Consider the following 26,774-nt stretch of genomic DNA (forward strand, 5'->3'; position numbering starts at 1 on the left):
CCTGTCACATGGCAGCTCACAAGTTGCAGCTCTTGGCGTTCAACAGTAATCTTAAAAGTATTCACAAATCAGAATGGTGCCTGATCTTGGAACCAAGAGCTACGTGAGTGTTGTGTTGGAATAGAATGAGTATCTTAATGAACATGTGTATCCACCTGCTCACTCAATACATTTACCAGTTCTTATAATGGATACATAAACTTTTTCGGGAAGAAATCTGCTTTTTTTTGTTTTACACTCCACATCCAGTGCTAGGGATTGAATTATTCAGTTTATTCTAAAACTTCTTCCTGCTTGCTTTACTCCTCCCGAACCATTTGCTGAGACGCACTGCCTCAGTGCTGGAACCACTCAGATGTATTCCACTGTAGCCCCTCTGGCCCCAGGAACTGCTTCGGGTCCTTCTTGGTCTGCTATTTTCACAAACCTGACAAATGAGATGGAAATAAAGGACTTGACCCCTCAGCATTTTGAGCGAAGTCCCTCTTGAGAAGCAAAGTCCCCTTACAAATGTGATAGTCACTGATGCAGTTTGAATGTTTGTGACAACTCCAAAATTCACAGAGATGTAATCCCCAGTGCAACAGTGTTAAGAGGTGAGGCCTTTAGGAATGATTAGGTGTTAAAAAGGCTCTGTCTTAGTAAATAGGGTTTAGTGTTTTATAAAGCAAACAGGAAGGAATTACTTGGGGTCTTTTTTGTTCTCTCCCTTTTACTACTGGGAGACAGTGTTGGTGGCACTATCCAGGAATCAGTAGCCTTCCCCTGACAGAATCACCTTCACCTTGGACTTCCTGTCCTCCAGAATTGAGAGAAAATGAATGTCTATATAAATTATTCAGTCTCAGGGATGTTGTCATAGAGGGACACAAAGACAGTCTTGGGTTGCCCCTGAATATAGGAATTTATTTGATGAGTTTGAAGAGTAGAAGTTTTTAAAAACTGTTTAGGAACAATTATTACTAAGCGTTGTAGCCATCTGGCCCAACTGCTGGAGGAGGTGTACATCTAGGGCAAGTACTTGTGCCTTTATGATCTTCTGGGGCCCCAGAGATGAGTAACAGGGCAAGGGAAAGGAGTCTTCCAATCTAGCATATATGTAAGGTGGCAAGGCCAGGCTCAGGGCTTGATCAAGAACGAGGAATCCATGGTTTCTGGTTCAGATTAGTGTTTGTTTCTTTTCTCTCCCCTCCCTCTCTCTCTTTGGTTTTTCAAGACAGGGTTTCTTTGTGTAGCTTTGGAGCCTGTCCTGGAACTCACCCTGTAGACCAGGCTGACCTCAAACTCACAGAGACCTGACTGCCTCTGCCTCCCAAGTGCTTCGATTAAAGGCCTGCACTACCATCACCTGGCTCCATGTGAGTTTCTTAGATACCAAGTAGGTCTTATCCATCCAGATCTAGAATAATTTAGGAAAAGGTTCCATATGGCAGAAGGGCAGGCCAGGTATTCACTCATCTCCCTCATTGCAATATCTACCTTCCTTTACTTCTCTCTGGCTTTGTTGGGACAAAAGCAGCCTTGGGAGAAAGAGTGGTCATCCCAGAGCTTGGAGCCCGGAGCCTCTCCTAAGAGGAGAGGCTACAACGTGGGCAGAATCCAGGCAGTGCCCTGGGACTGAGCTGGAGAAAAGCTGTGAGAGCAATGTTTCCAGTCAAACAAGACATACAGACCTCAGTTCCCTGGTTAGCCTCAGCAGTGCAGGAGAAATGAAGTATCAGGGTTGGATCACAAAAGGTCATTTTGTTTTCCATTGCAGACACTACCTATCTTCAACAATGCCAAGTACTGGGACTTGCCCCTTCTAGGGGAGCAAGTGATACACTGTCACCCAAGTAATCTGATCCGGAATCGGTCGAGCTGTCTACACAGCACATGAAGGAGGCCATTTCCCATTTCCAGCGTCATTCGTGGTGGATTTTCTCAAAGGGCCTCATCCTGGGACCAGTTCAGAGACGGTTCTCCTTAGGACGAGTAATTGTGTGCAGAGAGCCGCGGACCTCTCGGTGCTGGTGTGGACATGCCACGGCAGTGCGGCACTTTGCTCTGGGACCCAGCTGGTCACTAGACTCGTTTCATGCTTATTAAATCCTCCCTCCCTGGATCTGGTTAGTTTTCTCAGGCAGGATGTGCTTAGTCTCTTCCTTGCCTTTGGGTGTCAGGAACTAAGCTTGCCTTAGGAAGAGCAAAAGGCTAACAAGACTTGCTAATTATCAATATAAGCCCCCGCAGACATTACATTCCTAAAAGCCCTTTTCAAGCCAGGCGGTGGTGGCGCATGCCTTTAATCCCAGCACTCAGGAGGCAGAGGCAGGCGGATCTCTGTGAGTTCGAGACCAGCCTGGTCTAGAAGAGCTAGTTCCAGGATAGGAACCAAAAGCTACGGAGAAACCCTGTCTCGAAAATCCAAAAATAAAAATAAAATAAAAGCCCTTTCCAGCTAGCAGGACAGTTCATCTTCTGGCACCCAGTTCGTTCCTAGTGGAACAAGCTGGAGGCCTGCCTTCAACCAATGACCACACTCAGTGTAAATGTTTTCTGCAGTCAAGTTCAATAAGGAGACAAAGAGGAGTTTAGGCTCCCCTGTGGCACTTTGGTAAATCTGCCATCCTCACAGCTGCCCATGAGAGACAGCAGGGGTCTGGGCTTCTCTGTTGCTGTGACAAAATACCCTGACGAAAGGTTTACCCGTAAAGGAAGGTTTATTTTCGCTCATAGTTCCGGCCTCCAGTGGCAGGGAGGTCAAGGTATTAGTGGGAATATTGATCACAGCTGCTTCCATAGTCAGGCGGAGACAACATACGACAACGAATGCAACACGCTAGTGCTCAGCTCTTCTCTAGTCATTGAGGCTCCGGGATCCTCTGCCACCCATGACGAGTCTTCCCACCTCAGCATCACCAATATAACTCCCCACAGACATTCCTAAAGGCCCTTCCCTCAGGTGACTAGGTCTTTTTCTCAGGTTGACAGCATTAGCCATTACAGCTGCTCATGTCTGCCACGCCCACTCCTACTCCTAACACATGGCAGAGAAGAGGGTTAAGGCAGGATGAAGTTAAAGGAGAGATATATTCTACTAACTTAATTTCCCTAGAGAAGACTGATACTGGCAGCCTCAAAGAAATGTCACGGACTCCAAGGGTTTCCGCTGCTTCCTCAAGGAAGAGGTCAAGGTCAAGCCCTCTGCTTCAGCTCACTCGTATCTGAGCCCTACTCCCTTCCCTGTGCAGGAGGCATGGTCTGGGAACTATGCCCGCAGCTCAGCAGGTGTATCTGGCTGTCGACTGGGGTGAGACACTTGGAAAGCCTCTAAGGCCAGCAGCGTCTTGTTGATTTGACAGATGGTAGGGTAGTGGCTGAGGTCCACCTTGAACCTGTGGCAGAGAAACACTTGTAAGCCAGGGTTTTCAGGGACACTGCTGTGGGCAGAGGCAGGACTGGACGAGGTCCAGGGTTGCAGTGCAAGGCCAGAAAGCAGCCCTGCCGCCTGGGGAACCTCATTCTCTGGGATGCTCTGAACGGGTCTGGAGTGGCATTGTCTGGCGTCATTCCCTTCTGTTCTTCTCTAAGTAATGACCGCTGTGAATTCCAGAGTCAGGCATCTGTGTAGAATGTCCTGCCACCCACAATAACAGGCTCTTAGGGGAGGGAGTGTGCTGTACATGTTATCCCAAATAGCAAGCATGATGCCTTCCAGTAGGCCGTGGAGGGAGCTTGCAGAGCTCACTTCTAAGCAGACACTCCACATCTGGGTACAGCAAGCGGGTATTCTTGGGAGCGATTCCCTTAGATAAGCCACCTCCTCTTAGGGGCGAGGGCTGTCTATACAGGACCACCCAGGCCACAGTGGGCATGGTAGAGACATTTCAATGATTTCTTCTGCCATGTCTACGCTCAGCCAGGGCAGCTGGGGTGGCCTGGGGCAGCGGCTCCTTGGCATTAAATAAGGGTTCACAGGAGATGCTATCTCAGTGTCGATGTGGAGGCCCTAGCGGTAGGGGACTGTGAAGGAAGGTGGCAAAGCTTTCTCTTACCTTTCAGCATTTGCCACTTGGGGCACTAAGCACAAATCAGCCATGGACACCTGGAAGAAGACCAGGGGAGTTTGCACAGGGATAATCACCCCAGACTCACTGGCAAGGCTAGCTGCTACTGCTGACTGCACTGGAGCTGACTGTACTTGGGTTGCCAACCCAACTTCCTGTCTGTTCCGTTTTTTTCTGCCATCCCTATTACCCCCTCAGTTCCTCTGGAACTGCCTGTCCTTGTCCCCAGAACTGTAGCGTTTCTTCCATGCTACCAATCTTGTGGTAGCCAGAGAAGGCCTGACTGCGTTGGTGGTGGTCAGTGTGCTTGTTGAAGCCACCACTGCTAGGGACTTAGTGAGGATTCCTAGCAGAGAAGGAACCATGGAACCAGACTAGCATAGGCTCAGTGCCTTAGTCTGCATGCATCTAGGGCTCCTTAGTCCTACAGTCTCCAGGGTGCAAACCTGAAGGGAAACATTTACCCTTCAGCTGATGCCTGGACCAGCTCACCGTCTCAGAAGTGTGCCCCTCTGGTCTAAGCACATCCCACTATGGCTAGTGCAGTGGTTTTCAACCTTCCTAATGTTCATGCCGTGGCATCCCCAGCCATAAAATTATTTCATTACTACTTCATAACTGTAATTTTGCTACTGTTCTGAATCATAATGTAAATATCTGATATGAAGGGTATGTGATATGGAACCACTGTGAAGATTGTCTGACCCCCAACGGGGTCACTACCCACAGGTTGAGAGCCACTGCTCTGGAGGAAGTGCAGGAACGAGCTGAGGTGTCTGCACTAACTGCCCAGGCAAAGGTGTGCACCAAGAGGCTGGTCCCAGGGCCCTCCAGGTATTTCCTTAGGACAAGGAGATGCTGGGTCTAAGTGGGAGGCAGCCTGAGGTCGGCATGAAGACCACAGTGGGCAGCTCTGGGGACACTTACCTCATCTCCTACACAGTACTTTCCTGCTGTGCTCCGCAGAATCTGCTCCAGGGCTGTGGAGAGACCATACGGATGATGTTTACATTAGCCTCTCCAGGGCTGTGGAGAGACCATACGGATGATGTTTACATCAGCCTCTCCAGGGCTTGCCTCCACAGCTATGAAATAGGTGGACATTTCAGTGATAGGCCAGGGCGTGGGCAGAGTCTGGTGTAGGGAATATGATAGCCAGGACTAAGAATAATGTTTCCCGTGGCTTCTCTGTCTGTTCTCAGAATAGATGAGATTTGGAGTTGGTCAAGGCAACAGCTCTCACAGACGGCCTAGCATCCTGAGGACAGGCACTATCGACTGTGGTGCTCAGTGAAATAGAGGCGGGGCCATCAACAAACTGTGGGGCCACAGGTCCCCAGGTCTGGGGTTCACAGAAGTTCTGGAGCATAAAGCCATCTTTGAGCACTGGCCCAGCCCACCACCTTCCTGTCCACAGTTCTCTCATTCACCCACTGTCAGGATCAGAGCAGCCTGCGAAGCTGGGTTGGACGCCCAGAGCCATGTGTGTGAGGGTTACTTCTCTGAGAAGCCACTTGAACAGCTCACCATTAAAGCCAGAAGTAATAGCCTCCTGGGCCCAAGGCAGCTGCTTCTCCTCTCCCACTTGCTTCAGGACGGACAGGTTCTGCACGGTTCAAGAGAAGAAAAAAAAAAAAAGAATGAAAAATAGAAATCTGAAATCTGATTGTTCTGGGAGTCAGCTTGAGTTTATCCCTTTGTCAAGCCTCTGTATGGAAGGAAGCTCAGTATCCATCTGCTCTTGCTGTTCACCTGTCCTGCTCGCCTCTGGGCTATACAGGACCTTCCTCCCATCAGGTGTCTGAAGTTGGAAGGAGCCGCCTTCTTGGGCTGCCCCAGTTACCCCAAGAAGTATTCTGAAATCTGTGTGATTTTTGTTTTGCTTTGTGAGACAGGGTTTCTCTGTAGTTTTGGAGCCTGTCGTGGAACTAGCTCTCGTAGACCAGGCTGGCCTCAAACTCACAGCAATTCACCTGCCTCTGCCTCCCGAGTGCTAGGATTAAAGGCATGCATCACCATCGCCCGGCTGAAAGCCATGTGATTTTTGGTAGCAGTTAGCAAGCCTAGGGACATAGGATGATGGCATGACTGACAGATGCAGCTACAAGCCAAGGCCTATTCTCTCACACCCAACACTCTCCCTACTTGGTCTCTTGAAAAGAGGCTGTGTGATACCTGGGTGGAGGTGGGGAGCATGGGACTCTGAGGACTGAGACAGTGTGTAGGTGTGTTGGCCTGGCTTCTAGCGATTATGACTAAGGAACAATGCCCATTGTTAAAAACAGCGAGATGGGGGCTGGAGAGATGGCTCAGAGGTTAAGAGCATTGCCTGCTCTTCCAGAGGTCCTGAGTTCAATTCCCAGCAACCACATGGTGGCTCACAACCATCTGTAATGAGGTCTGGTGCCCTCTTCTGGCCAGCAGACATACACACAGACAGAATATTGTATACATAATAAATAAATATTAAAAACACACACACAGGGGCTGGGGAGATGGCTCAGTGGTTAAGAGCTTTGCCTGTTCTTCCAAAGGTCCTGAGTTCAATTCCCGGCAACCACATGGTGGCTCACAACCATCTGTAATGAGGTCTGGTGCCCTCTTCTGACCTGCAGTCATACACACAGCCAGAATATTGTATACATAACAAATAAATAAATATTTAAAAAAAAATAAAAATAAAAACACACACACACACACACAAACAGCGAGAGGTTTCAGGAGTCACGGTGTCACAGGTGCACAAGGATCCTCGCTCTGATACTATTCAACTGTCACCCTGCAAAGCCACTGCTCCTTTTTAGAGCTATTACCTTACAAAGTAGAAGCTGGCACAGATAAATGGTTCTAATACTTGCCTTTCTATTTTAAAGATGAAAACTTACTTTAAAAACAAAACAGAAACCTTATAAGAATCCCAATATTGGCATACTGTGTAGTTCAGGATTCAGGTCCAGACTAGGGAAAACAGCATATGACAATAAAACAATTTAAATGGACTTTCTTGGTTTCTCAGTGAAGTTGTTTACACTATGCTGATCTACTGAGTGTATAGAGTCACTATGTCTGAAAATGTATCTTAATTTTAAAATAATTTATTATTAAAATATACTAATGATGAAAAATCATTAGAAAAATGACACTAACAGACCTGCTCAATGAAGGGCTGCCATAACCTTTCAACTTATTACAAACCAAGTAAAAACCTAAAACACAGGGCTGGAGAGATGGCTCAGAGGTTAAGAGCACCGGCTGCTCTTCCAGAGGTCCTGAGTTCAATTCCCAGCAACCACATGGTAGTTCACAACCATCTATAATGCTATCTGGTGTCCTCTTCTGGCAGAAGTCTGTATACTTAATAAATAAATAAAATCTTAAAAACAAACAAACCTAAAACGCAATTATCCTCGAAGCAAAGCAAAGCAAAGTGCGGTAAAGCAAGGCCTATCTGCATATATGACACAGAGAATGAGCAAGAGTTGCTCAGGATGGAACTGGAGACTGTACCCAGGCTTGCTACTCTCCCTGTTTCCCTGCCTCAAACATGCCTATGCTCCTAGGCCTCGGAGCAGAGTTGGAGACCCATACTGACGAAGGACTTCTGGGATTCCTGCCACCTTCTGCATGTGGGCTAGGTCAAGGCCCCTGAGAGTTTTTATTTGTTCCCCTGCTCCCCGCACCCACCGGCTTCACTCTGACTCATCACAGTGAACATGAAGGGATGCGTGAGAGTCGTACAAGAGTGTGGATGTAACAGTGCTAACCTGAAGGGGCTGGATGCCGCTAGCGATGAGGTCGGAGATCATGCGCACAATGGCTTTCTTCTGCGGGTCCTGAGGCAGGAGACGTGGGGTGGGCCGAGTCTCTTCCAGGTACTCTATGATGGCCAGCTGTCCAGAGGGAACATTGAGGCAGGGAGAAGGCTTGGGATTCCAGGGTCAGAGGGCAGAGGCCAGCAAACTACCTTTTTCCAATGGTACCACCACTACCTCTGCGCCCTCCTCAACTGAAGCACTGTACAGGTCTTTCAGAGACCTTGTTCAACTTGGTTCTTCACACGCTCAACCATCCTCTCTCCTTCCCTCTACCATACACTCAGTGAGCCCTCATTATGCTTGGTGTCTAGCCACTTGTGGGTTAGGAAGAGATGTCAGGTCTTCTCATTCACAACTCTGCCACTCCGAAACCCTCTACTCACTGACTGGCCAATGGTGATTCCATCAATTTTCAGGGCTGGCACTTGCTTCATGGGATTCAGGGTCCGAAATTCCTCTGAGAACTGTGGAGACAAGGCCATGGTGGGCTAGGTGTCCTAGCTTAAGTTGCCTAAAGGAGAATCAAGCAAGTAGGAAGACTGTAGGGCCTAGCACCAATCCATATTTCTCATCCTTAGAGAATTTGGTTCCTAAGGTCATGCTAATCTCTGGGGATCCACACAGTATCCTATTACCCCAATGGTCTGGATTTATGATTTTACCTGTACTCCCCCATTTTTTGAGACAGGGTTTCCTCTGTGTAACCCTGGCTGTCTTAGAACTCAGAGATCCAACTGCCTTGGCCTCTCAAATGCTGGAATTAAAGGCATGTGCCATCACGGCCCACCTTCTTCCTGTACCCTTTAATGTCGCTACCAAGTCAGCTCCTGTCTCAGTCATCCATTGAGAGGGTCTAGTATAAGGAAAGGTCCCATTATCACCTATTCTCATAAAGTCAGGCACTGACCCTAATACCCTGACCCCTTCCCATGGCTCCCATTGCTGCCCAGGAGAGTCAGCAGCAACCTCCCCAGTTATAGGAACCATGAAATATAGGTTTCCTCCAGTGCACAGCCAGTGCTCCATCTGGTACCAATTCTCATATTGCGGGCCTGGGACAGCTTCCTTACCTGTTGCCCTCCATCCTTTATGAGGTTGACGGGCACCGTCTCATAGTCAATGCCTTTTAATGCCAGAGCTAGAAGAGAACAGAGGGGAATTAGAGGATGACTTCTGGCTAGACTCTCAAAGGCAGCCCTCCCAGGACAATGCCAAGAGCTTCCTCCCTGCTGGTCAGTTCTGCTTTGGAGTGAAAGTAATTTAGGCTGAGAGAGGCCAAAATGTACGCTCTACAAAAAAAAAAAAAAAAAAAAAAAAAAAAAAAAAAAAAAAGGCACTCAATTCTTTGGCTTCTGGCTCAGTCAAGGTAAAGCCTTTGGGGTCCAGGAGAGGACTGTTGGGTAAGTGAGAGTCACGGATGATGGCTCTGCAGTTAGGGCAAGACTGGAGATTGACAGCATGGGTACAGATTCTACTGCATTCAATTGTGAGGTGTATGGCCTTGGGCAGGTAACTTAATGAGTTTCTCTGCCTCAGTTTCCCCAACGTAACAAGCAGCACTGTGTAGTAGTTGAAAGTGTGAGATATGGCTAGGTGTTTAGTTTATTGAAAGGATATGAGATTAGCAATGGTTAAAGCCAGTGTTCAATTGCTGGTGCCAAATCAAAGCAAGTGAACATGGACTTGAGCCAGACTACATGGTTCAAACTGCAAGTTTTCCAGGGCAAATTACTTAACCTTTGTGCCTTGCCTTGTTTGCACAATGGGGATACTAATATCTCTCTCCTATGATAATGGGGGAGGGCAGGGAGGCATGCACACAAAGGCACCGGGCACAGAGCTCTTTGGTGCGCAGTGCTATGACAGTGACCTTTGCCAACAGTTGTGTGCGCCGGGGGAGTGAAAGGTCAGACCTGGCCTAGAGCAGAAGCTTCTAGTTCTGGCTCTCCCCAAGGCTGTGACCAACTCCAAACAGTTCTGTTTGATTAGCCAGATCAAATAAGAACAGAGGGAGGCCAGCTGCTCCCTGAGTCACCAGGGACCTCTGGATCCTGTGAACCTACTCTGGCCATGGTTGCTAAGGGGTTCTGGAGTGCGGTGTGGCAGTGGTGGCACTCCCAAGGGGAAAAACAAGCCCCTTCCTCCCACTCCCACTGTCTTCACGTTGGACTTTCTGGGTGGAAGTGCCATGCAGAGATAGAGGCTCCAGAAGAATGGGGTGCTGGCTGCTGGGAGGTGGTAGTGGTGGTCAAGTCCTCTCCCCGCCTCCCCCATTCCCATCCGTCCAGAAACCAAGCTCTTACCGATTCGAACTCTCCATGTACAGGAGCTTCGGAAATAGGAATAGAGGACAGGCTGAGGAGAGAGAGGGTGAGGCAGACATTAACTTAGGCTTGAGTTTCCAGCAGTAGGTGCCTGCTGGAAGCAGGTACCAGCTCCCAGGCAAAAGGCCCCAACCCCAGTTTCTTGCTATTGCACTGGGACTTCTTACTCGGGCAGGCATCTTGGCAACTCAGGCCTGTCTTGGGTCCTAGTCTTGCTGCTCTGAGTTCCTGAAGTACAAGTGTCCTCTAGAGGAAGGAGCTTTCAAGTGCTAGCCTCACCTTGCCAGTCATTGTGCTGCGGCCTCCCAAGGAATGTCTTCTCTCAGAGAGCTGTGAGGCAGGGGGAGGAACCCAAAGGGATGGTCCCAGGAGCCAATGGGAAAGCAGGTTAAACAGGCACCAAAGGATTCTGGACTCTGGTCAGAAAGGGCGGCTTCTCAACTTGTGAGAGGTCTCTTTTATTCTTGGCTGGGGCAAGTCTGTCACTCGGGCATCCAGTGTAGCCTGGCTCTGAGGGAAAGTGCATGGAGGAATGGGCTCAAAGTGGGCAGACTCGGGGTCTGGACCTGACTCGGGAAGCAGCCGTGTGTGACCTGAGACAAATCCCTGCTTTTCTGTTCTTCAGCTCCTCTGTTTATAAAACAAGAGGCTACCCTAAATGATGGCAGCAGCTCCTTTCGCCTCCCCACAGAGCGGCTTCTTGTTTACTGATGTTTCGCTGTCCATTGCCTTGAGCTCCCCGTTCTCGAACTGATGGCAGATATACCCATTTGCCAGAAAGTGAAGTCGCAAGCTGGGGGTTCACAGGGCCCTGTCTGGGTTTCACAATGGCCCCTCACTTAGGAGTGTCTTCCTTAACAAGTTTCGACCTTATAATGGTGAGAAGGTGACAGGCATTTGTTTCGAAACTGTACTTCAGATTTTAGTCTTTCCCCAGGCTGGGCAGTGGCATTTAGCCGCAGCTTGGTGACCATGGGCTCATCACTGACCACGAGAGAGGGGCAAACATGATCAGAACTGCTGAGGAATGCCTCGTGTAACGTGTTATACACTGACTGCACCAAGGATGACCAAAGTCATGGTCACTGCTACTACTTCCCTATGGCCCTTAAGGAGGAAACCAAATCTCAGGTAATTTCTGTTCTTATCTAGTGGTAACTATATAGCATAATCTTACACTCCAGGTTGTGCCTTCAAAGACCTCCAGTGGATGCCGGAAACCACGTACTACCCAAACCCTGTATTATTTGTTTTTTTTTTTTTTGGATTTTTTGAGACAGGGTTTCTCTGTAGCTTTTGGTTCCTGTCCTGGAACTAGCTCTTCTAGACCAGGCTGGCCTCGAACTCACAGAGATCCGCCTGCCTCTGCCTCCCGAGTGCTGGGATTACAGGCGTGCGCCACCACCGCCTGGCCTGTATTATTTGTTTCTTATACATCACCTTAGTTTCAATCCCTATTGCTATAATAATATACCCCAGCAAAGGCAGCCTAAAGGAAAATCGTTTATTTGGGATTATAATTCAAGATACAGTCCATGGGGCGGGGGATGAATCAAGACAGTAGCCTGGAACAGCTGGTGCCATCCCATCCTCAGCAGGAGACAGGACAATGAATGTGTGTCACTGCTCAGCTAATTTCCTTGTTTTTATGGGCCCAGACGCAACCCAGAGTGTCACGCTCCCACGACAACTATCTGATAAAGATATGACAAGTTAGCCTAACATAGAAACTCTCTCCCAAGTCTGTCTGGAGTCTTGTCTCCTATGTGAGTCTAGATCCTGTCAAAATGACACCAACTGGCCGGGCGGTGGTGGCGCACGCCTTTAATCCCAGCACTCGGGAGGCAGAGGCAGGCGGATCTCTGTGAGTTCGAGACCAGCCTGGTCTAGAAGAGCTAGTTCCAGGACAGGCTCCAAAGTCACAGAGAAACTCTGTCTCAAAAAACAAAAAAACAGGGACTGAATAAGCATGGGTTGAAACTGGACTCTCTGAACATGGCGGACAATGAAGGCTGATGAGAAGCCAAGGACAATGGCACTAGGTTTTGATCCTAATACATGAACTGGCTTTGTGGGAGCTTAGCCTGTTTGGACGATCACCTTCCTGGACCTAGATAGAAGTGGGAGGACCTTGGTCTTCCAGCAGGGCAGGGAATTTGTACTGCCCTTCAGTATCGAGAGGGAGGGGGAATGGAGTGGGGGGAGGAGAAGAGGAGTGGGGATAGGGGGAGGAGAGTGGGGGGAGGGGCAATATTTGGGAGGAGGGGGAGGGAAATGGGGAACGGGGACAGGTGAAATTTTAATTAAAAAAGAATAAAAATAATTTAAAAAAACCAAAAAAACAAAAAACAAAAAAAAAATGACACCAACTATCACATGCATACAAACATACATACATACCTAAGGTTTGATTTATAAGTTAGTCACTACAAGAGATTACCATTGCTTACTATAATAAAATTGCTGCGATCAGTACTCTTGAACTTTGTGGCTAATAGTATGTAAAACAAGGGCCGCCCACACAAGCACTGTAATATCGTGACAGCCTAACTACTACAACATCTATTAAGTGGCTAACAGGTGGGAAGTGTAGATAGCATGGATATACTAGACAAAGGAAGAATTCACTGCCCTCTGCTGTGTGAGATTTCCCCACGCTGCTCACAAAGGCTTGCAATTGTCTCTGAAAGTTTCCAGGTAACCAGGGTTTCCCTTGAACCAAGGCTGACCACAGATAAGGAAATCACGGGAAGAGAAATAACAGCCACGCACCGACTGCAAACCATCTGGCGATATTTGCACTTGCACACCTACACTTTTACTATCAAGTAGAATGTTCGTTCGTTTAATCAGCGCACCTGGAAGAATTGTTTCCAACTCATATGCACTGTGATTATTCTGGCAATTTTAAACTTATTGGCAGGTTTGAAGTTGCGAGGCGCTACTTCAGAGCTACATACATCCCCAGCGGGGTTTATACCATTTTTACATGATTCAAATTCCGAAAATCACATCGGTATGTGGAAAACCTATACACTATTAACCTGATGCAGGGTCCGTTGCATCTAATGTACCACCTTCCCAGACAACGAGCCTCAAGCTTTATGCATTAGACTCAACGGAGTCCCTTATAAAACACATTTCCAGCCCGGCTCCACCAGTGGCTAAAAGACAGTAGTTCTAGGATAGACTAGAGGGCTACCACTTAAACCAGGGAGGCTCCAGACGCGACTTGGAAGGCGAAGGCAGGAGAGTCACGAGTTCAAAGTCAGGTTGAACTACACAACAAGACCTCGTTTCTTAAAACCAATAAAATAAAGACAAAATTAAAAGCCTGGGAAGTCACCACTAGTAACTGTTAACGATGGAAAGTGTCACATCTTCCCCTTGCCTTTGGTGGTGCATGCCTGGGCCAACAGGGCGCCCGAGAGGTGCACGCAGGGCACCGCGGAGTTGCAAACGTTTGAAAGTCCTACAAGAGCTCTGTACACACGAGGCACGGAAGGGTGCTACCGGACGCCACCCCGAACGCTGAGCATCTTAACCTTCCCGACTACTTAGCGCTCGGTGGCCAGCGCGCAGGTGCAGAGCGACCCGGCGCACAGCATGCCGGGAGTCGTTGTGGAGCCGTGTGGAGAGGCGCGCTCTCAGCGGCCCCCTTATCCCCCAGCTGTATTCCGTGTTTCTAAGTAGCGACCCTCAGCCCCGGAGGCGCGGCACAGACCTTCCCGACTTGCATCTCCTACTCGGGGACTAGAAGATGACTGAGGCCTAGCAGGGTCCAAAGAGCGAGGGTCGCACTAGATGGGTTTCCCTCCGTCGGATTGGCCCCGCCCCCGCCTCCCGCGCTGCTGGGAGTTGTAGTTCCTGAGCCGTCCCGAGTCTCTACGTCCTTAGCGTCCCTCCGCCTCCCGCAATGCTTTACGCCTCAGGCCGCTTCCTAGCGGCCCGGGCGGCCACTACACTTCCCGCCCCGCCCAGAGCCCGGGGCCTGGCGCTCCGCGGCAAGCGGAGGGAACTACAAATCCCAGGGCACCTCGAGACGCCCTCCTATGACTCTTGGACGGGGTTGCGGACAAGACCCAGCGCGACTCCGGTCCGGAGGGTAATCCTCAGAAAGGGGAGGATGCCGCCGGCCATAGGCGGAGGCCTAACGGGTTCCGAGCTGCGTCCCCGGAGGGGCCGCTGCGCGCCGCAGGCTGCCAGGGCCGTGGGCAGGGACACGGTTCGCCGGGTTGCAGCACGGAGCCTTAAACGACCAGCTTGGAGCTCACGGAGCTTCGAGGCGGCAGGCCGGTGGGCCACGCTGGCTGTGGTGACGCTGCTGTCCTTCGCTACCCGCTTTCACCGGCTGGACCAGCCGGCGCACATCTGGTAAGTGGCAGAAGGGACTTGGCGGGCACCATGGCAACTGGGAGGGAGGGACGCCTCCCTCTGATTGGCCTGAGGGCACGGAGGGGGCGGGATTCACCGGAGGTGCGACCAGTCTGTGGGGGTAACTGAGGAATTTTGGGGGGGGGAGGTAGGAGGAGGGAGCGAGGGACCACTCCTCTATAAGTCCAGTCTCTGAAAAGAATAGGTTTGCTCTGATGGGGGCTAGTGGGTCTCAAGTTCTTCAGAAGAGGCTCTCATGTCTAGGCTACCTGCCTTTCAAATGGTGGCACCCAGAGGTGCTTTGAACTCTCCTCAGAAAATAGTAAATTTATAGTGCATAATTTCCCAAGGTCTGGTTTTCAAAGATATCAGCATCTTTGGAGTTAGGTTCTTTGATCCGCTGCCAGGTCCCACTGGATGACATGACATGCCCAAAGAGATGACTGCACCTGCAGTCCAAGGAATGACAAGTTTGGGAAGTGACGGTAAGTCACCCTGTTCTAGAGAGACATTGCCATATCTCTCAGGCTTGCTAGTTGCAAGCACAGCCCTAAGAAATGGCCCAGGTCAAATGCAGTCAGGACATTCTAGATACCATCTTGGCCGTGTGTGGATGTACAAGACATTGATGGAGGACTCCCTCTCCCAACAGGCTTTGTTACCCCTCAGTCACAGATGGCCTTGGCTTCTAGGAGACGTCCCATGTTCATAGCAGCTCTGTCAGTTTGTCTCATACAGTGTTTAATTGTGGCTACTGTCAGGGAGACTCCAAGCAGCAGGATGATGCCGGCCTTGGGTATTTACCGCAACTGTATCCTTCAGGGTCCTGGATTCAGCCTTCTATGAGGAAGGGACCAGCAAGTCTCATTTCAGACAGCATGAATGTAGTCTAAGGCAATAAACTACTCATTAAGTCCTGTGCATAGCAGTTTAGATTGGTTCTGTTCATTGGTATCATTGCCAATAATTACAACACTTACGGAGAGACATTTGTGGCCCAGTCCTTATATACTAAAATTATCTAAGGGGATTCAGGTCATTCAGTTCAGTTTTATCTGGATCATCATTTAGTTTGATTTAGGCCTCCGCTGCATTGGTTTGATTAAGACCCATGGGCAGTATATTGAGTAGTTGCAGCCTCAGTGACTGTGCTACACTCTGTAGAGTGAGATAGATAGAACATTGTGCCACCTGTGTAGTAGCACACATACTGGGGAGCTGTTTTTTGAGGCGTTGGTACTGATGTCATCAGCCACATCAGAGTAGCTTAAGACTGCCCGTGTCCATCCACATGAGTTTTTCTGTTTCCAGCCCCAGGTTGAGTTCCTGCCATCAGCTGGCTCTTAGTGTAAGTGGCCCATCTGAATGTTGCCAGGCTCTGGGGTCCGACTTAGGGGACAGAGAGAATTAATGTTTCCATTCACTGTACATATCCAGAACGCTAATGCCTTTCTTCCTCAGCCCTTGACGTTGTCTCTGTCCTATAACTCTGCCCATGGTGGTAGTGTGTCCAATGCCAGTTTCCATTTGCCGTCTCTCCCATTGTACCCTGTTTATGTCCAGACTTTATTACAACAGGCATTGGTAGAAAACTCAGAGACCTGTTGTGTTTTCTCTCTGACACAGGTGGGCAGTGTAGGGAGACATGCACTCAGCTAAGTGCCATTGAGTTTATGTTCTAGGCCATTTGGCTCTGGTAAGACATTCCAGGAGATGAAACTAGGATTAGATTTGAATATTGTCACCTTTTCTTACCCTTCTCTGCTGACCTACAGACCATGGTCGTGGAAACCACAGTTCTCCTAAGCAGCTTTGTAAAGCTCCACTCCTTTTTTTTTTCCTGGTAATTACCCAGTTGGCAGTCAAGAGGAGATGAATTTTTGTGGGGATGAATACATAAGGACCAGACTGTTTTCTCAAGCCTGTAGACCAGCAGGAGGTGATGGGGGGCAGAGTCAGAACCCTTTTTAGTTGGTTTCTGAGGAAACTGTCCAATGCTTGACAGTATCTGTTGTTTGCGGATGCTGGGAGCATGGCTTGTCTGTTTATTACTTTGACTGTTGTTAGATGACCATTGTGACAAAAAGGTGTACCACTGGCAGACTAGATGGTTTGGAAAGCTGATAAAATGACATTAATTGTAAGGGCCACAATGGTTTATCCAGTCACTGAGGCAGCCTTTCTGTAGCTTGAGAAGGTAAGAGCATCAGTGACACAGTGTCTTAGAACAGGCAGTCAATGCCCTGTGCAATGTAGAGTCCTTCCTACTCAAAGCTTTTTTTTTTTTTTTTTTTTTTTTTTTGGCAGGAGTCTGCTAGAGCAAGTTTTTTTGACAGACTATCTTTGAACTGCCAGCTCACAAACAATGACCTGGAGACTTAATATTAATTATGAAAGCTTGGCTAGTTTTTCCCCAACTAGCTCTTATAACTTAACCCAGTTTTTAAAGTCTACATTGTGCCACATGGTTCAGTTACCTCTTAGTACGGCACATCTGACTTGCTCTAAGTCTGCTGGTGAAATTATACTCCTAGATTACATCTCCCAAGTTCTCTCTCTCTCTCTCTCTCTCTCTCTCTCTCTCTCCCCCCCCCCCCCCACGGAAGTCCCACCTGTTCTTTCCTGCCTAACTATTGGCCATTTGATTAAGGCGCCTTAGGCGGAGACATACCTTTACAATCTAAGCAAATATTATGCAGCAGCCTGGGATGCCATGGTGGTTTCTGCTTCAGAGACCTATGGTCCTTTAAAACTTTGTGCTCAGTCAGTTCCTGATTCTACATATGTTATCACCCTGGTACAATACCCAGGCTGGATGGTGTAGGTTTAATTAGGACCTAGAGTGTAGCTAGTCATATCAGAGTACATCCTGTATGATGGGTATCTTCATGAGTAAGATGGACTACTCTATCAGTAGGCAGACAGTTTCCAGCTCCCTGGATTGAGTCTCTCAGATATAATCCTCTAAGTGGTGTGTCAGATTCTTCAACTCTGATTGCAGTCAGGCAGCCAGAGTTGTTGTCTTAGTTAAGGTTACTATTGCTGTGATGAAACACCATGGCCAAATTAACATAGGAAAGAGAGGCTTAAACTTCTATATCACTGTTCATCATCAAAGGAAGTCAAGACAGGAGCTCAAGGAGGGCAGGAACCTGGAGGCAGGGGCCTGATGCAGATGCAGAGGCCTTGGAGGAGTGCTGCTTACTGGCTTGTTTCCCGTTACTTGCTCAGCAGCTTTCTTACAGAATCCAGGACCACCGGCCCAGGGGTGTCTCATCAATCACTAGTTAAGAAATGTCCTACAGGCTTGCCTAGAGCCTGCCTGATCTTGTGGAGGCATTTTCTTAATAGAGGTTCCCTCCTCTCAGATGCTTTTAGCTGGAGTCAAGTTGACATAAAACTATTGAGCACAGTTGTCTTTAGGTAAAATGGCTGGGCCACCCAGTGGCTATCATCAGCTTTTTACATAGCCTGATCCTAAGAGAACTTGGTCTGGGCTCTGTGAGTCATGGCCACTGAACTGGAGGCTGTGCCACAGAGTGGAATAGGAAATAGTTTCTCCCAAAGGGGCACCCACTGCTTTACGTAAAACTGAGCAGCCTCCTGGGTCAGGTTGACTGTCTTCTTGACTACAGCCACTTGTTGAATCCTCCTTTTGTTAGTTATAAACTCCAAGATAACCTATTCCAAAGTGGAAATGGAGGGCCAGAGAGCCTTGAGGCTTTTCTGACTAAGGCACCCTTTCAGCAAGAGGTTAATAACTGCCTTTTAGAAGAGTGTACTTAGTACCTGTGCTCAGCAGGTGGCACTGTTAGGCTGGTGACTAGTTTCAAAGGATTTTTGGCAGTCCTTAATGTGCGTGTGCATGCCTGGGATAGTGTGCACCTGCATATGTGTATGCACACGTGTGTATGTGTGTGTGCATGTATGTGTAGTGCATATAGAAGTTGATATTGAATGTCTTCCTTTGTTTCCACCTTAATTTTTAGAGAGGGGCTCTCTCTGTACCTGGAACTGGCTGCTCAGTGGGCTCCAGGCATCCTCTTATCTCTGCCTACTTAGTTCTAGAATAGTGGATACTCTACTACACCTGTTTCTTTTACATGGTTGCTGGGAATTCAAGCTCAGGTCCTCCTGCTTACAAAACTCTTTGCCATCTTCCTAGCTCTATCTTTAAAGCTGAATTCCCTTTCCTTTTCGGGGATTAATTTCTCCTGGACCACTAGGAGGGAACAGGGCTACCTCTCTGCACACAACAATCCTTGAATAAGAGAATCTCCTTTGGTACTTTTTGAGATCAACACAAGCTATACATTTCGCATAGCGTACCCAGCAACAGTACACTGAAATGATCCCATGATTTCTATCCGCAAGGTACTTTAACTACTGAGATCTTGGCTCAGACTTAATCAATTAAACTTGGCCTTTTTCCCCCTTGAACTAATGAGCTTAAATATCTGGTAACACCTAGAGAACTTGACACTTCATGGGGTGTGGGAAATACTGACTAGAGAGATAGAAACAGTTTCCCACTCACCTCCTCACTGACTTGGCATCACTCCTTCCCCAGGGTTCTTCCTTCTGTCCAGTGAGCCCCTGGGCTTAGAGGCCCTTTGTCTTTTAGCTCTGCACATACTGCAGTCCTTAGTGCCTTTGGTAATCCCTGTGTTCCCTCTACACTCGGCCCCCATGGGTCTGGATAGGAGGAGTTAGGGGCCTCTATGCACGAGAGTTGTGAGTTTAGGTCCCTTTCCTCCCTGGAGTTCTAAGATGAGTGTGTATGGTCTTCAGTGTGCTTGGGGACATGTGACCTTCCCCTTTAAAGCAGCCGAAGATAATGGTGGAGAGGGAGGATCAAGGCATTAGGGCTCAGAGCCACTGAACAAGGCACATGTGCTTTTCGCCTAGAGCACACAGCTTACTGAAGGATTCTTTAGTGGTTTTTTTGTTTGGTTTGACTTTGCTTTTTGAGACAAGGTCTTACTATGTAGACCAGACTGGCCTCAAAGTTTATAGCCATCCTCCTGTCTCAGCCTCCTGAGTGCTGATCTGAACAATGTATCAATTTTCTAATGCTGTGACCAAATAACTGACAGGAGTGACTTCAGGGAAGAGAGGTTTACTGGGGCTCATCCAAACCATCATGGTGACTGGAGCGACTGCAGTGGTGGGAGGCAGGGGCCAGGGAGCAGAGTGCTAAACCAAAGCCAGAAACTGGTATCCAAGGTGCCAGCTACCAGCCTTGCCACATGTCCCAGAGTTTCCATAATCTGCCAAGCAGCACCACCAGTTGTTCGAACACATGAGCCTATGGGGACATTTCACATTTAACTCCTAACAAGAATGTTTTCATTTTAATCGGTGGGCTGTGTTGAGTTCAGGATAATGATGGGCTGGGATATAGGTTAATGGAGTGCACAGGCCCAGGGTTTGGTCTAGCGGTACAGGGGTTGGGGGATGGAGGAATAGCAGATGGCAGGGTCCTTACTGCTGCCCCATTTCTTCATTAAGCTTTTTTAAATAAATAGAATATAGCAGACAGTTGCTATTCCTGTTGCCCACTGCTTTACTTGGGTAAGAATCTTCACCACCAGGTTCCAGGATGTCTTGTCTTGTATTTGTGTCTAACTCAGTCCATGAGGTTCCTTATCCCTTCTTGTTCAGATAGCTAGGTAGGTATGTCATCAACCTAGGCTTGCGCCCCACGTTGACAGGGTCTTGGGTATTTTTAGAGTGTGTGCAAACTAAGACTAACTTGTTGCTGTTTTATGGGTGCCAGTAGAAGAGAAAATCCTGAATCAGTGCCAAGGGGATTTATTTGTCATGGCACAACAAGGAGGATGGCCTGAGTACAGATGAGTCAGGCCTCCATTCTTGGCATACTCTACAAGGGCTGTAAGAGCCTGAGAGCCATGGGAACTGCTTTTCTGATGCAAGTAGTAGAACGCAAGAGGAAACGTGAGACGCTGTTGCTACTGATTTTATTTGAGACCCTTTTGAAATAAAATCTCATGTACCTCTGTTGGTGTGTTTCCAAATAGATGTCACAACTAACAGAAAATATTGGGACAGTTTAGTGTCCAGTATGTGTATAGGATTCTAAGTCTACAAAGTTCCTTTCCATGTCTTACCTGAGTTGAACCCTAATACCTGGGAGGGGCATGAAGAGCATGGTTTAATCATGTTGTGACATTAGTAGATGATGCAGCCGGGAATAGCTCTCCTTTCCGTGGGCGGTTTTGTTTTGCTCTGCCCTGAAGTTAATTCTCTCTTTAACACCACCATGTTACTGTCAGTACCTCCTGTCCTTGGCTGATGCAGTGACTTTAGTCTTCTACCCTTTTACTGGGTGCAGTGAACTTAAAATCATACATGAGAGCTGCCCATTGTTTGGGAGAGCATGAGTGTTGGTGAGGAAGTGGTGACTTTGTGGAGGCCGACCTGAGGCGAAGACACCGGGAAGCCACTCTTCCTTCAGCTATGGGAAGAAGGTATTAAGCAGCCAGGCTCTGCTGGATGGTGTGGCTGTCTTGTAAACCCTTCTTGCAGGCCATGGAAAGGCTGATGGCTGTGGCAGAACAGGACTTCACAATGGGCTGGAAAGTCAAGGGTTAGATTCACATGTGTACTTGCAAAATAACAAGGCTAGGCCTGGGGTTTAGAAATGCTCTTAGTGAGGACATTTGGTGTCTGTAGACAGCTGGTCATTATAACAGGTCAGGCAGATCTGAGTCAGCAGGTTGGTGGACAGCACCTGGCCTGCTGTGATACTCATGCATTAACGGCTCTGGACCCAGTAGCCTCAGAGTGAGAAGTTACCAGACTGCAAAGAAATTGCTTTGCAAAACCCTTTCCATGTTACAGGAAAACACTGCTGATTTCAAATAAATTGATAGGAACTCAAGATACAGAAGAAGACTACATTTAATTTAAATTTATGGTAAATGCTGGGTAAATATTTGCTAACTTTTCTCATTATCAAGATCTAGGTTGATAACCAGTTTAAAAGGTTTTCCTCAAACCACTATATCAAAGTTTTGTTTTTAATCCAACTTAACGTATTATATGCTTGAAACTGATGACCTTTGGTTTTAATTGTAACTTTAACTAAGGTTTATTAAATTTTGATGCTTTTCCTTTAGTTGGGATGAGACTCACTTTGGAAAAATGGGAAGTTACTATATTAACCGCACCTTCTTCTTTGATGTACACCCACCTCTGGGAAAGGTAAGCAGTGTGGCAATTAACACTCTGTTATCTGGGCAGATGGCTTCTAAGAACTGGAGCCAGTGTTGGGTTTGTACTTAGTTCTTAGACTTCAGAATTCCATGAGCAGGTACTTTGATAGAAAATCTTTGGTGTTTTTAGGGGTTCTCTGGGCTCGGAAATGGAGAAGAGCGTCCATCAACTGATGGATGGATAAACAAATGTGGTATATCCTTACAGCAGTTATTCCCCCTTAGAGAAGAAGATGTTCTGATACAGGAGCTTTCTTCTCAGGATAATGAAATGTTCTAGAATGATGTAGTAGTGATGGTTGTACAACCTTGTAGAAATATTTAAAACTACTTTTAAAATCATTAGTTATGTGAGCTTTTAAAAAATTTTATAGCCGGGCGGTGGTGGCGCACGCCTTTAATCCCAGCACTTGGGAGGCAGAGGCAGGCGGATCTCTGTGAGTTCGAGATCAGCCTGGTCTACAAGAGCTAGTTGCCAGGACAGGCTCCAAAACCACAGAGAAACCCTGTCTCGAAAAACCAAAAAAAAAAAAAAAAAAAATTTTATAAAAGAAAATAGAAATATACTACATAAAGGAAATATAACTTAGAGGAGCTTAATCTATAAAAATTATACTTTTTCCTTCTCTTGATTCCTAATAAACATATTAACCTGTTCCCCTAGCATTTTACAGTTAAAAATTCTTTTATTTTATTTTATTTTATTTATTTATTAAAGATTTCTTCCTCCTCCCTGCCACCGCCTCCCATTTCCCTCCCCCTCCCCCAGTCAACTTCCCCTCCCTCAGCAGCCCGAAGAGCAGTCAGGGTTCCCTGCCTTGTGGGAAGTCCAAGGACCACCCACCTCCTTCCAGGTCTAGTAAGGTGAGCATCCAAACTGCCTAGGCTCCCACAAAGCCAGTACGTGCAGTAGGATCAAAACCTAGTGCTATTGTTCTTGACTTCTCAGCAGCAACAGTTAAAAATTCTATCAATTAAAATTTATTTTACTCTTTTAACAACACATTCCCCTGAGAAGACCAATGGGTTAGTTTTAGTATTCACAATAGCCTTTCTTTCTAACTGCAGATTCAGGTTTCCAGATCTTGGGGTAATAGCATGGGTATGGAAAATAAAGGATAGCAGTTCATCAGGTTGACCCAAGGAAGCATGAGCGCCTAGGTTAGGGACTAGGGACGAAACCCCTCTAGGGAAGGGTGTGTAGATAGGTTAGCCATGTAGCTAAATTTAAAGTGAATTCTGAGCCTAGGAAAGGGTAGAAAAGCCTTGCCTCTTCCTGTCTGCTTGGTAACAGCAGAGACAGGCAATTGTGCCTGGACCTGTGAAGCTCAGAGCAGCTGGGTAGAGCAGTTACTATTGTAGCTCTGTGTTGAAAGAGGGAGCTGTCTTTCTCAATCTCTCAATCTCCCTTCCTCCCCCTTCCCTTTCTGGGGAAATGCCTCTCTTTGCATTCTCTTTCTCACTTCTGCCCTTTATTCCTTATGTGTAGCTCTTGGCCACTTTCCTCCCACTTCATTGTGATTTGGAGCCTCTTTTCTTTGAGTAGAAGGCTAGTCTCCCAGGAATGAGAATGCCCAGGACCTCCCCGAGAGCTGTCATGTTTCATTTCATAACAAATGAAAGAAAACAGACTGCATGTGTGAGCCCCTCACTGACCCTACCCTTAAAATTATGGAGTCTTTTCCTCCCTAAATGTTCAGTCTGCTCTAGTCCCAAGAACTTAGCGTGGCATAAGAGAGGGTTTGTTTCAAGCAACAACCTCTTTAGACAAAAGATTTTTTTATTCTGCAGCAGCTGCAGGACAAAATGTCACACTGGCACTTCTATGGCCAGTTGTCAAGGAAACGGAAGGCCATGCATGCAGCTGGAGAGAACGGGACAGAGGAATCTTTTCTATGAACATTTTATCTTTCGTCCATTCCTCTTTCCTCAGATGCTGATTGGTCTTGCTGGCTACCTGAGTGGATATGATGGCACCTTTTTGTTCCAGAAGCCTGGGGACAGATATGAGCACCACAGCTACATGGGAATGAGAGGAGTAAGGCTTCCTGCTTTATGTAGACTGATGAATTCCCGGGGCCACACCCATTCAGAGGTGTTACAGTTGGAAGCAGCAAGTGTAGAGAGGGGACTTCTGTGGAGTGGGGAGAGGACAATGATTGAGCCCACCCCCTAAAGTAGAAATCTGGAAGTGAGTGTGGGAGGAAGGGAAGAAGGGAGGCCACAGATAGCATAGAAGTTGCTTACGAGCCGTGCACACTGCAGCCTGTCAGCCTTTCCTTCAGATTGTGGCCTCTTCACACTGTCTCCAGATTCCTACTTCCTTCCTCACAAAGAAGTTGGCACTTAGCAGTCTCTCTCTCAGGGAGGCTGAAAGGCCTACTCTAGTCAGTCCCTCTGCACCCTGATTCCCAGCATCAGCTTAATGGGACATGGCAGAGCCTAAACACTCAGCTTCCTGGGACCAACCTAATGAGACCCGTGGAAGCTGGTCCCCAGCCTGAGTTCTCAGAGTACTTTGCCTTCACAAGTTAGATGACTGTGTGCTTCCTAGGGATAATCACTGGGCGGTCTGCACAGTACTGCATGCCATATTAAACAGGGAGTGCCCGCCCCTCAGTTCATACTCTCAAGTGACACTTTTGTTTCGTTTTTTGTTGTTTTTTTGAGACAGGGTGTCACTATGAAGCCCTCACTATCCTAGAACTTACTATGTAGACCAGGCTGTCTTCGAATTCACAGAGATCTGCCTGCCTCTCTGCCTCTCAAGTGCTGGGATTAAAGGCTTGTGCCCCCACACCCAGATCTCACAAGAAATGATTTTCTTCCTAATGACTGTTGAACAGCACAGAGTATACACAATACTCCCCATGGACTTGCTGTGGAGATTGGAAAGGACAAATAATTTCATCTGTCTCTTCCCATCAGGCCACTTTACTTCCTGCGTACAAAAGTGATGGCCCAAAGGGAAGAATTTCCCATTACCTCGGCCTTGTCTGTGTACTGCTGATGGGCAGACTAAGGAGACGGAAGAGGGCTGTTGATTAAAAAAAGAATCAAACCCCCATCTCCTCCAGCTCTTGAAGTGTCAAGCAGTCATTTTTCCCAAACGAAAATGCACCCTGTAGATTGAGTGGTTTCTGGTATCCTCAAAACAAAGAACCAGGGGAAATATCAGTAGAAGTCTCAGAAATATTAAGATGCCTCCAAAAAGTCTGTTTCAACTTATACCATAGCTTTATGCTAGACACTGATGTTGGTGAAGTACTTCTGTGTTAGTAAGCCTTGAGCTCATGTACTCCTCAGCCTGAGCCTGTGAGGCTGGCTTTTCCTAATGAAATGATCGGAGACAGCTGGCTGTGATTGGCAGCCCTGCTTCTTCCTGTAAATGTCACTGATTTCATGCCAGTACTTGTGCCAAATACATGCCTACTGCTTCATGTGATTTCTCACTATGACACTCCCCTTGCTTGCTCCACGTGATTTCAGACTTTTGTCAGGGTCCTCCACGTTAGACATTAGTATACCAAGTCAGCTGGTTGCTTGAGCGCTTTTGTCTTCCTTCCATAGTTCTGTGCTTTCCTGGGTTCATGGCTGATCCCCTTTGCCTACCTCACTGTCCTGGATCTGTCCAAGTCCTTCCCAGCAGCACTGCTCACCGCTGCCCTTCTCACCTTTGGTAAGTTGTCTTGACCTCTGTGTTTTGGGAAATAAGACTGTCACACCATGTGGGTGGTTGGAAATCAATACATCAAGTGTCACATCTGTGCAGCCAGTGCTTTTATTTATTTATTTATTTTTGGATTTTTAGAGATAGGATTTCTCTATGTTGCTATGGATGTTCTGGTACTTACTCTGTAGACCAGGCTGGTCTGGAAATCTCAGAGATCCACCTGCTTCTGCCTCCTGAGTGATGGGATTAAAGGTGTGCACCTCCACCATAGGACCCAATTCTTAATTAACTTAAGGGTTGGGTAAAATATAGTGTTACTGGTAACACTTAAGTATATAATTACATCTGTGAGTCGTGTGTGTGTGTGTATGATGTTCATGAGTGTTTATATTTGCACATGTGAGTGTCTGTGTGGGTGTGTTTGAGGCATGTAGTTGACAGTTATCTTCCTCAATTGTTCTCTATTTACTGAAGCAGAACCAGAGCTCATCAGTCCCAGTGAGTCTTGTTAACCACCTTTCCCTGAGGATCTCATCTCTACCTCCTGTGTGCTGGGATTCCATGAGGCTGCCATGCCTGCCCAGCTTTTATGTGGGTTCTGGGAATCCAACCTCCAGCCTTCAAGCTTGCATGACAAGTGTTTTTTTGTTTTTTTGTTTTTTTTTTGTTTTTGTTTTTCGAGATCGTATTTCTCTGTAGCTTTGGAGCCTGAGTGCTGGGATTAAAGGCGTGCACCACCACCCGGCTAACAAGTGTTTTTTTGTTTGTTTTTGTTTTTTGTTTTTCCGAGATCGTGTTTCTCTGTAGCTTTGGAGCCTGAGTGCTGGGATTAAAGGCGTGCACCACCACCCGGCTAACAAGTGTTTTTTTGATGAGGCATCTCCCCAGTCCCTAAAGCAGACACCCAGAAGTATCAGTGAAGCAGAAAATTACAATAGAAGTATTAAGTATTTTCTCTGGGTCCTCACCTGGATAAACACAGACTAACTATAGAGGTTAGTCCTGGCACTAGCTGTATTCTTCAAGTGAATCAATGACCTTGTGGTGCTTTACATGTAAAGAAGTCCAGAATGATTTAGGTGGGTGTTTGAATCTTGTTCAGACAAATGTGCTGATGTTTTGATGGATATAGGACAAGGTTATAGGATTCCCTGTTGTGAACCAGTGACTTTTCCCTTGTATGTATTTTTTCTTTAGTTATTAATTATCAGTCAGTTTTCATTTTCTATTTGACACCTGTTTCCTAGGCACCTACCTATACCCGGCCACCTTTTGAGGCCTCAGAAAATACACTGATGAGA

General features: G+C 47.4%; 2 protein-coding genes across 3 annotated transcripts in view; one reads left to right on the top strand and one right to left on the bottom strand.

Moving 5' to 3' along the window:
- Window positions 1-2,692: 2,692 nt before the first annotated feature.
- On the bottom strand, window positions 2,693-14,157 carry Gstz1 (glutathione S-transferase zeta 1). 2 transcript variants are annotated; one of them, XM_057782280.1, is made up of 9 exons: window positions 13,913-14,157; window positions 10,168-10,219; window positions 8,935-9,002; window positions 8,248-8,328; window positions 7,814-7,939; window positions 5,577-5,655; window positions 4,977-5,029; window positions 4,038-4,087; window positions 2,693-3,377 (listed from the first exon to the last, which is right to left on the bottom strand). In XM_057782280.1, the coding sequence occupies exons 1-9, from the start codon at window positions 13,925-13,927 to the stop codon at window positions 3,251-3,253; spliced, it is 651 nt and encodes a 216-aa protein (XP_057638263.1). In that variant the 5' UTR covers window positions 13,928-14,157; the 3' UTR covers window positions 2,693-3,250. The 2 variants fall into 2 exon arrangements, with proteins under 2 accessions (XP_057638263.1, XP_057638264.1); XM_057782281.1 differs by lacking the exon at window positions 13,913-14,157 and adding an exon at window positions 10,468-11,344.
- Pomt2 (protein O-mannosyltransferase 2) overlaps window positions 14,077-26,774 on the top strand; it is a 44,030-nt gene continuing 31,332 nt past the window's right edge. Inside the window, exons 1-4 of the mRNA XM_057782279.1 lie at window positions 14,077-14,562; window positions 21,705-21,789; window positions 23,734-23,838; window positions 25,371-25,479. Of these exons, the coding sequence (XP_057638262.1) occupies window positions 14,105-14,562; window positions 21,705-21,789; window positions 23,734-23,838; window positions 25,371-25,479 (757 nt within the window). The 5' untranslated portion in view covers window positions 14,077-14,104. The remainder of the gene's footprint in view (window positions 14,563-21,704; window positions 21,790-23,733; window positions 23,839-25,370; window positions 25,480-26,774) is intronic.

Source organism: Chionomys nivalis, chromosome 10 (genome assembly GCF_950005125.1).
Source record: "Chionomys nivalis chromosome 10, mChiNiv1.1, whole genome shotgun sequence".
NCBI classification, from domain to species: domain Eukaryota; kingdom Metazoa; phylum Chordata; class Mammalia; order Rodentia; family Cricetidae; genus Chionomys; species Chionomys nivalis.

Bases quoted from the DNA above. Each gene is read 5' to 3' on its own strand.
- Gstz1 (XM_057782280.1), bottom strand. The intron at 9,003-10,167 runs GTAAGAGCTTGG...GTTCTCTTCTAG, and splicing joins TACATGGAGAGTTCGAATCG to CTCTGGCATTAAAAGGCATT. The intron at 5,030-5,576 runs GTGAGCTGTTCA...GTCTCTCCACAG, and splicing joins TATTACTTCTGGCTTTAATG to CCCTGGAGCAGATTCTGCGG.